The following is a 15216-nucleotide window of genomic DNA, read 5'->3' as shown; positions in this document are numbered from 1 at the left end:
ATGACATGGTTGTTCCCTCTTTATGGTGGCATCCCATAGGACAAAGAGCACATACCTCATGAGGCAACACGAATGGGTGTACATGCATCCCTTTGTGGCATCCTCAGGGTAAATCCAGAACTTCCCTAGCCTGGATACAGGAGTTCAGCTGCTCTGTCTGGGCAAGCTTACATCATATGGCTCCCTTGAGTAGGAGCAAAGAGCAAAGAGCATTCCCTTTAGACTCTTGTTCATATACATGTGATGTAGATATAGTAAAGTACATTATTCTGGCCTTATTTCTGAACTGTCACCTCTTTTGGCTTTTTGTATTCCCTTTCTTTCAGAATATCTCTAAATATCAGAAGGAATGTGGAAGCTACTTTGCTCACAGATGATGGATGTCCTGGCATCTTCTTTGCCACTCCTCTCTCAAAGTCAGGACCAAAATGTAAGACCCTCCACTGTCCCTCACTATGCCTGTGGAGATGGAGCTGACCTATGGTTTGTGCAGCCATCTGCAGCCCACAAGCAATTACCACTTGACCTGCTGCGTGGGGTCAAGTGTGATAAGCGGCCAGGCTGCAGGGGGGCCTGAGCTGTCAGCCATGTGAAGCTCTGAGCCAGTGGGGGCTTTGCATGTTGACATTTCTGGGTTTCCCTGGGATTTGAGCACTGGCCCAGCACTATCCTCCCACAGCCACGATCATCGTCTCCTCCTGCATCTTTGACAGGGGTGTGATAAGTATTTTCCAAGCAGAAAAAACAGCATGACACAGCAGTAATGATGTTAGTGCAGAAAATTCAGGGGTAGGGGAGACCACCAGTGCACAAACACCCTTTCTCTGTGTCTGCCCTTCCTGTCCTCCTGACTCTTATCCAGCTGGTGTGTGCTGTGTTGCTGGGCAGGCTGCCTGGAGGGAAGGGTTATCTCTGTCCCTGGTGCTTCCCCCTTGTCTCAGCAGAGGTCATGGGTGGATGTTGGCATGAATGGCAACACAGGGGTAGTGTGTGGGCCCAGATGAAGAACAAGTCCTGCTGCTGTTTCCTGAGCAAGTAAGAAGAAAAGTCTAAATTCAATACTCATGAGTGCAATGATGTTCATTGCAAAGAGAGAGGCGGTGTGAATCTGAGCATGAAACTACATATGCAGTTGATTGCAATGTGATTGATGAAGTGAATTTGAAGATGGCATTAATAGTGAAGCTTAGAATGAAAGTTTCACTGTATTTTACCATATGTCCCTGTTCTGGGTCATTTGCAATATTGCTGCAGTTCTGTCATCTGGACTGTATATTCCATGCCTATGTCTACTTCTGTTCAGTTTTGTGGGAAAAGTTAAACTGAAACAGATCATCTGTTTCTTACTAATCTCTCATCAACTGGATTTATCAGTTCTGTAGTCTGCCTCAGGGATCAGAAATTAGGTGAGAGGTGTCATGTTAGTGTTATGAATGTGATTTTAGCAGTCATCAAGAAAATTTTCTCACATATGTAAAAACTCTTTGATTATTGAAAGATGTTGTATTTTACATGTTCAGCAGGGGAGCTGTCAGATTTTTGAGGCAACAAAAGGTTAGATATACAGAAAGGGAAAATATTTTTGGTCTTTCCTTGCAACTTTTTCAAATAAGTTGCTGATTTGGAAGCAGTGCAGCAATGGCTGGGTTTAGTAAGGAAGAAATAGCTACCATCATCACCTTTCCTCACCCCCAAATCTGTGCCTGGTAGTATGGGAACAACTATGTGAAATAAAAGCAAGACTGAAGGAGGCAACCACAGAACACACCAGGATTGATGAGACTGGCAGTATCAGTAGGATAATGACAGTTAATGATAGGGGTGAACACTGGGAAGACACGTCTCACTGCTACTTACTGCCTCCAAATGACCACAGAAGTGTCATGGGTTTCTGTGTTTTGAGTGCAGAGGTACCTCAGGGAAGTGCAGCAGAGCTGTTGTGCAAACTGCCATCCCAAAGGCTTTTCACAAGGACACTGCTACTATGCAGAGGCAGTTTTATATTGGGTACCAGTGCAAGAAAAGCAAGAGAAGGCTAGGAATTAATTTTGAAGAATGAGAGAAAGTAGGTTAGCACACAGAAACCTGTGATGGTGGTTTAATCTTCCAGTCTGATGCAATGAACAGGTGCTTGGTTAAATTGTATAGATTTTCCACCTCTACTGAGTGTCTCCAGCCTCTATAGACCATGAGTTTACACATAAATCATCCCCATAGTTTGACTCTAAATACTCTGTGCAGCCTCGAATCAGCCAGCATTTTCCCTACAATTTGTTTCTCCTGCCTTGCAAACACATGAAGCCAAATCCTGAAACAAACAGCTGGGAGGGTCACTCTCCTGTGCTTTTCAGTGTTACGTGTACACACTGAGAATGAGGAGGAAACTGCAGGGATAAAATGCAGTTGGTACATGGTATTAAAGAAGAGAAGCAACAGGTATGTGGGTAGAAACTCACACAGTAATAGGAATTACAAGTATGTGACTCCAGTTTTAGAATGACAAGGGCAAAAATGAGGAAGGCGGAATAGAGTGGGAGTGATTTTCCCAGAAGGCTGTGTAATTATTCAGGAGGAATGATGCTGTAAGAATAAATCATAACTATGTAGGAAGTTTTTATCTGCAGGATCCTTGTCTCCCTGCTCGCTGAAGTTGGAAGGTATAAAGCAACAATTACATAATTAAAGATGTGACCATAATGATTGTGTAAAATGGAACCAACTTAAAGTTGCAAGGCCATTATTGTTGAATTGAATATTTGAATGTATAAGAGAACTTCAACAACTGAAGGCTATTTGAACTAAAAAAAGGGCCTATTTAAAGAAAAAAAAGTTGGTTTCATGCAGGTAATTACTAAAATGGCAGCAGAATCAAACAAAATCAAGAATGAAAAAAACCCCAAAACATCAACAAGTATATAAATTGCATTAATTTTAAAAGTCACCCTAACAACAAACAAAACTTGTACTTGTAATGGAAACTATATTTCTACAGACTTAAGTCAATGGAAACTAAAAAAAGTATATTGGATGAGTATAACTTTTTATCTTAGGACAAGGATTTGTTATAGGTTAACATTTTCACAGGCACATAACTGGCTTGGTTTTCAGAGATGGCCATTCACTTAGTGTATTGAATATGAACATTTGATGGTATTCATATTGCCTAATTTAAACACCTAATCACAGACATATTAAATTTAAGCTAGTTGTCTTAAACTGGCTCTACAGTCTGAAGAGACATGGCATCTTCAGAGAGAAAGTAATTCCTTCTGTCTTGGATGCCAATATTACTGTGAAATATCTTGTCCTCGAAATATTCCTTTTCTTCTCCACTGCTTATAAAAGGAGCTTAAGGTAACTAAGACTTGAATGATCTACTTTCAGGTGATTAAAGACCTGAAATAAATCCTGTAGGTCTTGTTATCTAGCATAAGGCATCCATATTTGAAAAGTGTAGCCATAATAGCTACTCGTAAGGCCATATCCAAACAGGCTATTGCAACTCGTGCTCGGTATACTCCAAGAGTTAGCTCTTGAAAAGGCTGGGCCAGGCAGTGCAGAGACAGACATACTGAGCCAAGGTGTGGATCATGTTGGCAGTAAGCAAAGATTCAAACCCCACTTTTGGAGGGTGGCATGCTGGAAGGGCTCTGTGGCCACTGTTTCCCATGGTCTGCCAATGATGACATCTTTCCTCTTGGTTCACCTGTATGTCAACCTTGGCTTGAATGAGTCACTTTGTCTTCAGGGTCTTCTTGGGATTTGTCTATAAACATAAGTTTCTTTGATTGCGACATTTTCCTTTCCGGCCTCTGAACATCTTGTTTAATTGCCCTTTTCAAATTCTTAAGCTATCCAGCTCAGACTCTGAAAGGCCTGGATTGAATTCAGAAGAAGGAGATGAGAAACAAGAAATGTGCCAACAGGATTTTTCAACTTTCTTCCAAAGAACCTTCTTACTTTCTTTGCTTGAGACCATGTACAGCTGTCTGGGTTGGTACCCTCTCTTGTCTCCTTCCTTCCTCATCTCTGTTCTTGGCACTAGAATCAACCAGTTTCTGACAAGGTGGCTACATTAATAAGCAATGGTGTGTTGGCAGGCATACAGGAAGAGCCGGTTAGACAAGAGGGGATAAGAATGTAGCCGGTGCCTGGGAGTGTCTGTGAAAAGGATTCCTGCTTTCCTGATACCTATTTGCTTCTGGGCTATTTACTTGTGCTCTGCTCCAATGAGCAGGGTGACAAGTGAGTGTCCTTGCCCTTCTCCTGGGAGCATCAGCACATGCAGCAGGGCCAGGAGGAAGCTGTGGTGAATAGGTTTGTGTGGCTGTAACTGGGAGAGATGCCACCATCCAGAAGCATGATCTCAGGGTTTTCCTCTGGAATACATCTTGGTGTCTTCCAGTCTACTTTCTGCTCCTTGCCTAGAAACTGGGATCTGCAGCCAACTTCTGACCTTATTTGTGAGCTGGAAACAGCCATGATCCCCACTGTTGGGCTCATGATCCCAAACAGTATGACAAAGTAGCAGTTTTCTGTTGGATGCAGAAAGGGGGTTGTGACCCCTACCTTATGAATTGCCATCAGTTTGGAAGTTTCTTTTCAGTTGTTTTTAGTTATTTTATGAGAATCTAGAAAAGATCTTCTCCTCTTCCCTGTAGTTCTGTGGAAAACAAAACCTCTTTTAGAACACTGAGCAGAAAAGACCAATGGAAGGTAAAGCTGAAAGCTGGTGGGTGTTTAGGCCACAGTGCTGATCGGTCATTTCCTCTTACAAAAATTCACATTTGGTTGTTGCACTACTCCTTGGATATGGCTGACCATGTTGATCATTTCACTATTTTACTTTGTAATTAGAGATTCCTTTCAGCTCATTTATTAAAATAACTGTATGTCCAAGTAGGCCATCTTTTATGCAATGTCAAAACAAATAGATAGAATTAATTATGAGTCTTTAAATATATGGATGTGAATTGCCATAGGTTTTGAAACATGAAACTGCAACACTTTAAAATTATATTGCTGAATGAGATGACTCATCATGCCTGGGAAAAAAAAGATCCTGTGATTTTATTGTATTTTCCTGTCATTAAGAAAATATTATACTTCAAGCAGATGAAGGATTGCAAAATTTGCAGACTCATTATTACTGGATAGTGGTAGCAAAGAGAAGTGCATTACATTTGCCTTCAGATATGTGAGTGTGTTTTAGCACCCACATTTTTGTTTCTTTTTTTAAAAAAGGTATCCATTTAGAGGACAAAGCAGAGCTCTGGTTTGCAGAAGACAAGCCTGGACACACCAGTGTCTTCAATCCACTGCTTCCATGTCTGCGTCCCCTCTTTGCTCAGCGAACTGACCTTGGACAGATCTATCTGCTGGGTCATCCACACATTCTGTAGCTTTTGGTGGACATTCCATGGGTACTGACATATTCCCAAGGGGAGGGGGCATGTTTTGTGTGGGTGTTGGCATGTTTTCGGGGCTTGCTGGCATGCTTTCAATGGGTTTTGGCATATTCCCTGTGGATACTGGCACACTCTTGGGAGGTATTGGCACACTTTCTGTGGGCATTGGCACCCTTCCTGGAAGTGCGGGCATGCTTTTGGTGGGCTTTGGCATGTTCCCAGTGGGTGTTGTCATACTTTCAGTGGGTGCTGGCATGTGTTCAGTGGATATTGGTGTGCTTGTGCTGGGCTGCTCACAGTGTTTCCCAGACTCTGACTGTGGGGTGAGAGGAGTGGGGAGTTCTGGCTCCGGGGCAGCATTACACATTTGAGTGTCACAGGTCTCTGGATTGCTGCTGTTGCTTGGGAGGGACTCCTCTACCTTGTGGGACACACTGAAACCTTCAGCCAGCTCCTTCAGCATTCTCTTGTCACTTGCATGCAGCTCAATGCTCGCCTGCTCAGAGGGGGAAGGGCTTGTATCAGCATCTTCTTCTTCTTCTTCTTCTTCTTCTTCTAAGATGCCATTTCCATTCACCTCTTCTGGGTACTGTGCTTGCTTTATTTTTTTGTACAATTCATTCCTCTCTTCCTGCAGAGCACGGCAAAGGTTCTCTAGTCTCTGGATTTTCAACACAAAGCACTCATATTCCTTGGACCTCATGGCTTTCTGTAGTCAAAGACATCAGACAAGGGTTCATTAGTAGAACTGGCAATTAGGAAACAATTTGAGACCTAACCAGCCTTCACAGGATGCTGCCAGGTGGCTGGCTTTCACCAACTGCTCTACAATAACTATGGTCTTTTGGATCAAAGATTCAAGAGGAAATTCATCCCTGTTACTACAAGGTATTAGCATTCTCCATACATATTCAGATCAATTTCACTCAAAAATATTTGCAGGAATACCTGTTGATGATCTGTAGAGGTGGAAAAACATACTGGATGTCTATACAGATAAGCATCCAAAAGTCTTCCTGGACTTTTGGTTGGTGTGGGTGTGAATTTTGGAGGAAAACAAGCTGCATACTACGTTTTGTTTGTTTTGCTTCTGGGTCCTGTGAGAGCAGCCTGAATTGGAACATTTTCTGCTTTTACACCCAGTGAGGAAACAAGAGATACATAAACCCATAAAAATAGAAACAGCAATAGCACAGAGCTACAAAGCTAACCAGAAAGACCTGGTCCAAGTTCAGCATATGTTTGGGGTGAAACTTCAGGCAGCCTCTTATCTTATTTGAATGAGTTCCAATGTGCTTATGAACTTCCTTTGCAATGCCCCTGGGACAACATGTTTAAAACCATGGTGAGACTCAGTACTTGCTTTGTACTCTTGGAGTTTGCCTAAACAGGAAGTTAATGAAAGGTGTGAATTTAAAGTTCATTACCTAGAACACATTAATTCTCTGGATGGATGCTCTTATGCAGAAAGAAAGTAGTATGAAGTCAACTAATGCCAGTTGGCCTTTCTGGAAGAGCATTAACAATTACCCATTTTTAGAGCACTTAAAATTCACAGTTATATAATTCAGTTTCTCATGGATGTAGTGAATGTCTGCACAATCTAAAAGCCCTAGCAGCTGGGATTGTCTTTTTCTCAAAAGATATCTAATTATCAAGGTAGCTTTAAAAAAAGACCCTTAGATCCAAAAATAAAATTTTCACTGACTTTTGGCAGTGTCAGGTTATCTTATCTCCTAGTTAAAGCTTTATTTGGGGAAAAAGACGCATCTTAAGATGAGAAAGACTGCTCACCTCTTCAATCATGTCCAGTAATGCTCTGTTGCAGTTCTCAAACCTGGATTTCCATGTAGCAGTATCCTTTTCCAACTTCTTCATTTTCTTTGTCATCTATAGAAGCAGGAAGAAAAGCTGAATCACAACAGAAATTTCATGCTGCAGATGAAAATAGGGCCGCCCTTTTATTCGAGTCTTTGGCTGTACTCATAACTCTGCTACCAGCAGCTGTACTGTCCGTGCTAGGTAATAATTTACGTTAAGGGATGGATTTCATTTTAAGTAGCTGCCATATAACTTTCAGCCTCTAGTCTGTAGTCCTAAAATAGGACCAATTGATTATAGCTATCTTCCAGCATACAAACTATCACAAAAACAAAAGGCAAAGAAATGGAGGAATCATTCTGTTTGTCTCTTTACCAGACCACAGTGTTAGATTGCTGGGAAGGTAAAGAAGGGCTGGCATCTTCTGAGCCATCAATGCCAAGGACATTCCCCCTGGATTAGTCACCTCTATACTACCTCCAAAACACACCACTAGCTAAATAGCCCCATTTTCCCCTTTGGTTTTCTGACTGAACTCTCTGTGAAGAATCATTAGAGACTGCTTGGATCAGGGCATGAGGATTTTGAGCCCTGGTGGCAGAGTGTTCATTATGAAAGCAGGTATAGCATGTTGGTGTGTTTCACTACAGGGATTCATAACCCCAGCTACAAGGAAACAGTCTGTGTGGGCTGTTTCCACACAGTGAAAAGGTGTTGGTGGGCTTCAGCTCTGCCTAGGCACTCCAGTGGAAAGATGTGTAGCCTATGTCAAGCTCTCTGTACCAGTGTCAGTCCCCAGAAGCTTCTGAGCACTCCTGGAGACATGGTCTGACAAACATGGCTCCAGACTCCCCCTCTGGTATCTCTTAGGGATCTGTACCCAACTACCATATTAGATTTTAGGGAAAGTGTTTATTCTTACAGGAAATCTTGGTTTTAGCTGAAAGAGAAAATGAAATGTTCAGCTTGCAGAGCTGAAATCTAAACTGCTGTCAGTTGTGGCTGAGTGTGTCCCAAATCTTATTTGAATGTTGAGATTTTTCTTCAAAATGTGAAGAAATAGTCCCATCTCAAGTACAATTATTACAGTGAGAAATATAAGTATCAATTACAAATTTCAGGCATGAGTTACTACTCACTTTTTCCATCTCTTGTTTGAATGTGGCAAACACTTCATTGCTTTTGGTCAATGTTTTCTGAAATTCTTCAAACCTTTCAGAATAGAGAGTGATCTGCATTAACAGAAAAAAAAATATCAATTTCAGAATCTCCAATCTTTGGTAGAAGATAATAAAATATTATCTTCTACTTTGGTAGAAGATAATAAAATAAATTTTGCATTTGGACATTGAAATTAGCTTCTGTTTGGAGAATACGAAGCACAAACATCAGGAAACAGAAACTCTACACATCTTTTTAAGGTTGCAAACTATTATGATTCCATCATTGCAGAAAGGTACACTGAGTAAGAATAGCAAGACCCAGGCAAGTGATTTTTAAAAGACCTGGGAATTGTGGATGCCCTGTTCTCCTGAATGTTCCAGCTATGGTGTTTCTACACAGGGTATCCAGAAGCAAAATAATTCCCTAGATATAGAGACTTCTGAAACATTTCCCTTGGTTTGATCCCCAACCCATCTCCATGGACACGAACTAAGCTGAGCTGGTCCAACCACTGATTTCTGTGCAGGACCATGCAACAGGATTCACTCAAGGTGAGAGCCACCGTGATAATGAGCTGTGCCTAAGCTCTAAGTCTTACTTCACCACACAGACATCACCAAACCCCTGCTTTAACCCAAGGTCATAAGCCCTGATGGACCTTAGCAGAGGATCTCAGTACCACTTGGCTGCCCGGCTGTTCACCTGCCTTGCAGATTACTCCCCCAGCCAGGCTAGGAGCTGAGTGCTACCCTGGCTATGCTGCTTCTGATGTCCAAGTGAGCTGGGGAGAGGCATCCCCACATCAGGCTGCAACCACAGTTTCCCCTCTTCCATCATTCTGCCTGGTGCTCAGACTGTGGCCTGGAGCTGCAAAGGCAGTGCTCGATGTGCTTCACTGGACTCCCCTGTTGAAGAGGAGTGTCGTTGCTCACCCCACCACTAAGCAAAGCCCACCCTTCACTTTCACAGCACTGTGATTCTGTGCTTTATTACTTCAAGATACATCCCTGTACCATGGCTTGAGCAAGCTGAGGGTACCTTGTCAGCTCTGTTTTGTAGCCTGCATGTGGACTGCAGCTGTGGGCAAGGCCAGCAAAAGCAGAAGTGATCTCCAGCTGGCCTTTTCTGCCAGTTTCACTTCACGAAGCAGAGCAGAAGAAAGGTCTGTTGCAATGTGCCAGCATTTCAGGCTACTAGGGCTCCATATTGTACTGTCAGTGTATACCTGGCAGCCATGTGAAAATTCACCAGTAGCTGTATTTTGTCAGTAATACCTATTTTTTATATCTAAAATCATTAGGGAGTTCTAAAGATCTGAAGTTAGTTTTTTCTGTATGATTTTCTCATTTTTCACTTTTTCTGGTGTGGGATTTTTTTGGGGGGTTTTGTGTTTGTTTCTTTGGTTTTTTGTCCTCTGGAAAGGAAGACCATCTCCAGCTTATTCGCTTCCTTCTAGTGCCAAAGCATCCCCAACAGTGTTTAGGTGATCAGACATTTCATCTGTCCAGCCTGACAGCTCTCAGAAAAAGTGATTGACATAACATGTGGTGGCTGAGGCAGGGTAGGTGCAGGGCAATGGGAGGTTCAAGAACAGCCTGCAGTATTCTCACGTCTGAGTGGAGGCTGGCTGCCTTCTCCACACTGGCAGGGAGCTGGCTAAATGATTAGTTAGGAGCTTTCTTTTTGTGTGGTGCCAGTCAACTCATCCCCTCCCCTGATACTACTGTGCAATTACTGAGGAAAAGAAGATTTAGAAAATGTTGCTACTGGTGGAGCATGTTTAATTCTGATTTTGAAATCAGGTATGGTTATATTATGTATTATACTCATTTAAGCTAGTTGTTATGATGCCCCTTGTCACAGCCATAAATGCACTGTACTGTGGATGTGTTCCAGCTAAGTTTAACCTAGGTAGTTATGGCCCCAGTGGCTGTGAACACAGCACTGGCTGCAGCCCTTCCCCGCCAAGGTGAGTGAAGACATGGGAGGTTAATCTGTACAGAGTTCTCTGTGGTGCCAATATCAGAGCTAGCTGACATGAAGCTCGTGTGTATTTATAGAAAGCTGTATCCAGAGTTGTGACCTAGGCACAAACAAAAACTCAGAGGGATTTGTTTCAGCAGCCCAAGTGCCACAGCCTAAGTGGGACACTGATATCAAGTAAGACATTTGGAATAGATGTCATAGCTCTAAGAGGAAATGCCTGAGCATCTCAAAGCCAGGTGAGGGAGCAGGGGTGGGAGTCAGCAAACTGAGGCTCCTAGCCCAGACCCATTGCCTCAAAAAAAGCTCACCTCAATTCTGTCATTGCTTTTCTCTTACAATTTTTGTTTAATTAAATTAAAAACCTTTCATGTTTGAACAGGGCAAGCTCTGACCTCAGCTGGGGCCCTAGGCAGCACCTAGGCAGCTAAAATAATCTGCCTAAGCATCATACCTGGGGAGAGCGTGCAGCATCCTGGGAAGCACCACCACAGTTTGGGTGTAACCCTCAGCTGGTGCCAGATTCCTGTCACCATTCGGAGTGCCAGAATTGGCCATCTCAGGCACACTGTGTGACCCAGAGACAGGCTGGCATGAAGATGATGTCTGCAGTTCCTTACAGCTCAAGGAAGCAGTGGGTGCTCATCACCTCCTCTAAAATGGAGTGGTATTTCTGTGAGGGTTATATTATGGCTTCTCCCTATCTCACTGACTAATGTCTTATAATTTCCATGCAGCTGTTCCTCTGCTAATCATAGAATCATAGGACGACTTGGGTTGGAAGGTACCTTAAAGACCATCCCTGGCGTGGACAGGGATGTGTTTCACTAGACCAGGTTGCTCAAAGTCCCATCCAACCTGGCCTGGAACACTTCCGGGGATGGGACATAACATCTATTTATTGTTTTGTGTTGTTTGCATCAAGGAGCCCTTTATGCTCTTTCTGTTTGGCACTTGCACAAGACCTTGCATGATGGCATCTGGTCCATGAGGGAGGCCTTTCAGTGTTACCATTCTAGAAATAATAAAAGTAACAAAAATAATACTAATAGTGTTATTATTCCCAGTAATTTCAAAGGGAGGTTGATGTGTGACAGAGCCCTCACACTCGAGCCATATACAACTGTATGTTTCATTTCAGCAAATGAATCACTTAAGTTTCTCTACACAAAACTGAAAGGGGCGCATGTATTTTCAATGCCTTTGCAGACTTGTTTGACTGGATTTTTTCTAAAAACAATTTTACTGTTTCAAATGTATGCTTAATAAATTCTAGTTTTTATCAATACCTTCAGTTTCATTAAACTGGCTACAGAGGTCTGCGTGCATAAAAAAACCTTTTTTCTGGTTGAACATAAAAGTTTAATTAAAACCACCCTGAGAAAATTGGGAGCAGGTTTGCAGTTGGGACAGACTCAGCTGGAGACATTTGAGGTTTGATTGCAGAACCTGTCAAACTGGTGTCAGCAGGAATTTATATGATGTTCTTCCGTGTGCTACTGGCTTATCTTAACCCTTGAAAAAACAGTTGAAGAACCAAACCCCTCTTATCACATTTCCAGGTTATCAGTTAACCACTAGCATTTCTTGACTGCTCAACAGGTAGCAATTAGACCATCTGCAAGGTCAAAACTGGAACAACTTACCAGTATAATTAACAGTGAGCAAGGGCTAGGAGAGGGTTTCCTGATGAGTGAGGAGATTGGCAGCTGCAAGAGGGGCTGAAAGACTGACACCACCCCTCTCAAGCTCCTGCTAATCTTTCTCACAGATTTATCAAAGAAGATAAATCTACATGACTCTTTCTTTAGGTGTAGGGAAATCTACCAATACTCTCTTTTTGATGTGAAAGTCCAGGATATCATCCAGTGTTCTCACTCCTTGATTCATGGTCTCACTCGACTATTCAGTGTTGATTATTGCATTGCTCCCAAAGTGTAGTATATACTGCCTATTTCTTGGTTTTACTACCTTTCACTCCAGCCTGACTCCTCGTGTAATTTTGGCAAGTAATTTTATTTTATTGAAAGTTTCAAATTACAATTAAAACTAGCGACCCCTTTGCATGAACTCTTAGTAGACAGAATTCCTGCTAAAGTTAATGAAAACACTGCCTTCACACTCTAGTTCAGAAAAGCACATGAGCACATCAGCTTCAGTTTGGTAAATGTTTCATGATATGCATGTACTCCAGTGCTTTGCTGGATTATAAACCTGCCTGAAGGGTAGTTATGGTGTATAATCAAGCCAAGGCGCATGCATTGTTTTGTGGTTGAATACTGTAAACACTCATAAATCAGAGAACTATAGAATGATTAGGGTCGGAAGGGACCTTAAGAGATCATTTAGTCCAACCCTCCTGCCTTGGGAAGGGACACTTTCCACTAGACCAGGTTGCTTCAAGCCCCATCCAGCCTGGCCTTCAACACTTCTAGGGATGGGATATCCACAAATTCTCTGGGCAACCTGTTCAAGTGTCTCACCACCCTCACAGTAAAGAATTTTTTCCTCATATGTAATATAAATCTCTCCTCTTTCAGTTTAAAACTGTTATCCCTTGTCCTATCACCACATGCTCTGGTAAAAAGTCTCTCTCCACCTTTATAAACCTCTTTTAAATATCTAAAGGTTGCAAAAAGGTCTCCCCAGGGCCTTTTCTTCTACAGACTAAGCAACCACATGACACAGTATGATCTGCAGTTGTGGGCATTACCTTACAGCTGGCTTGAAAATGACCTGTTTCCTTTGCAATAGTTTACGGGATGTAGAACGAGGGTAGAAGGAATACACAGAAAGTAGTTTGGATACTTTACCTGGAATGGGCCTCATGGGTTAAAAACTGGGAAACAAAGGCACACCATGCAATAATCTCTCCTACGTCACCTGTGCCTGCAGGACAGTCTCTTGCTCCTTTAGCATTTTGGCCTGGAGCTTCCATTCTGCAGCTTGGTTCAGGAGCTGTGTTTTGGGCAGCAGAGAGAAAAATTGTTAGGTCTCTAGTTTATCAGTTGGAAATCCTCATTCTCCAGCTACTCATATATCTACCTCTGCTGCTGTAATAAGGAGTGATCTAACTTTCAGGTGAATGTAGTTAGAGGAGTTAGGCAAGACAGGGTATTTAGTGTTAACTTGAGACATGGGATGGGCCATTTGGTTTCCAAAAGAACATTTGAATTGCAGTTCAAAAACTGCTTTGAATTAAGTGTGCAGTACAGTGGGCTATAAAAAGTGTGGTATTTAACCATATCTTCACCAGACTTCTAGAGAATGGTTGTGATGCTTTCTGGCACATTCATTTCAGCACAGCTCCAGCCAAATTCCTGCTCTCCAATGAATGGCAAACTCCCTTTTGATCAGGACGTAGCATGGTCACAGTCAGACATGCCTTAAAAAATCTGGAAGTTTTCAGAAAGGGAATGCATAGTAAAGGCCATATATTTGCTGCCGTCTGTTATCTTTGGGCTCTATTTGCATTGACAAGTGGAGAATCCCAGCTCAGCATGACAAACATCTCGCTTAGGTCAAGGAGGCAGCCCAGGAAGAGCTTGACTGCAGTTTCATTCCTGGCTGCTCGTGGGAAGATGTAACTCCCTGCTCCCAGGCATTTGGCAAAATTACATTCTGATATGAAGGCTTCAGATAGACCAGATGGAGGGTTGGTCGAGGCTGAATGAATTGTAAGAATGAGGTGTACAGAGACCTTTTCTGGCTACAGTTCTGAGTCAGGACTTCCAAAGTGCAGAGTAATATTTTAGCAATTGGTTTAATCTGAAAGCAGGAAACATTTAGCCAAGTGTGGAGGAAATATACTGGTCGCCTACCAAACATTTATAAAGTGTTTTACCAGTGAAGCCAAATGTGTTTTAGAAAAAGAATGCTAATGATAACTTGAGCAATGAGACATAAAGAAGTTAGTTACCACAAGAATTTGTTCTGTTTGACTAAATTGTGCTTAAATTGTACTGTAAATTGGATTTAAAATAACACAGTTGGGCTCTGAAATTATATTGAAAATTAAAAGGACTTTGTACATCAGTGGACCCTACTCTTATACTGGAAATGAAAGGTGAATATAACCACATGCAGGAAATGTGTTTGATTCCCAGTAAAAACCTTTATTCTAACCATTCTATTGGAAATAACGCATGTAAACTCTATATACCACCTGGCGAGAGAGCTTAGGATGCATCCTAAAATGCTGACTGCCTCCATCTATTTGTGGCAAAAAGATTATAAGCTCTAGAAAAATATTTCTTCCATCAATTTGGCCTTTGATGTAGACTCACAGAATTGTTGCCATCTACAACTTCCTAGACAAGAATGTTTTACAGCTAAAGTATGTACTGTGTGAAGAAATGCCACATTCTATTTGTTTTCTACCTGCCTCTCAATATTTATTTTGAGGATTTAATTGGATGTTTGGTTCAGTGGAAATAAATCAAATTCATGAATTTAGATCTTATTGGCTAACATTTCAAATAGGTTGTGTCATAGCCAGTAAAAAGAGATGGTATGGGTGGGCCTGGGTTAAATGAGTTTCAGTCCATGCATTTATTTTCTTTGAAGAGGGTAGGTTTCACACACATAAAAAGAATGATTTTTTTTAAAGTTGGATGAGATCTGGATATTTATATTTCACCTTTTTTAATATCTACTTGTTTATGGTTTTTTTAGGAATTATAGGGTATCAGGCTTGAATGATTTAATGAAAACCTTTTTGAAAACCTTCAGAGCTACGCAGTCCCTAGGCCAGTCATTTCTTCGAAGAACTGGGCTTTTATCTGTATTGCTTTAATCTCAGCCAGGGTTACCTTCATACCCAGTGTGACTGGAATAATGA

At 41.9% G+C, this 15216-nt stretch overlaps 1 protein-coding gene across 2 annotated transcripts in view; it reads right to left on the bottom strand.

Moving 5' to 3' along the window:
• Nucleotides 1-2902: 2902 nt before the first annotated feature.
• Nucleotides 2903-15216, bottom strand: part of TXLNB (taxilin beta) — a 35419-nt gene continuing 23105 nt past the window's right edge. For both annotated transcript variants that reach the window (XM_008932354.4, XM_018078086.3), the window contains exons 7-10: nucleotides 13260-13334; nucleotides 8369-8461; nucleotides 7203-7298; nucleotides 2903-6117 (exon numbers count right to left, since the gene is read on the bottom strand). In XM_008932354.4, coding sequence (XP_008930602.2) covers nucleotides 5311-6117; nucleotides 7203-7298; nucleotides 8369-8461; nucleotides 13260-13334 — 1071 coding nt within the window. In that variant the 3' untranslated portion in view covers nucleotides 2903-5310. The remainder of the gene's footprint in view (nucleotides 6118-7202; nucleotides 7299-8368; nucleotides 8462-13259; nucleotides 13335-15216) is intronic.

This window comes from Manacus vitellinus, unplaced genomic scaffold (assembly GCF_001715985.3).
Source record: "Manacus vitellinus isolate BGI_N305 unplaced genomic scaffold, ASM171598v3 scaffold_4_pilon, whole genome shotgun sequence".
NCBI lineage: Eukaryota > Metazoa > Chordata > Aves > Passeriformes > Pipridae > Manacus > Manacus vitellinus.
This window is presented reverse-complemented; position numbering and strand designations above follow the sequence as displayed.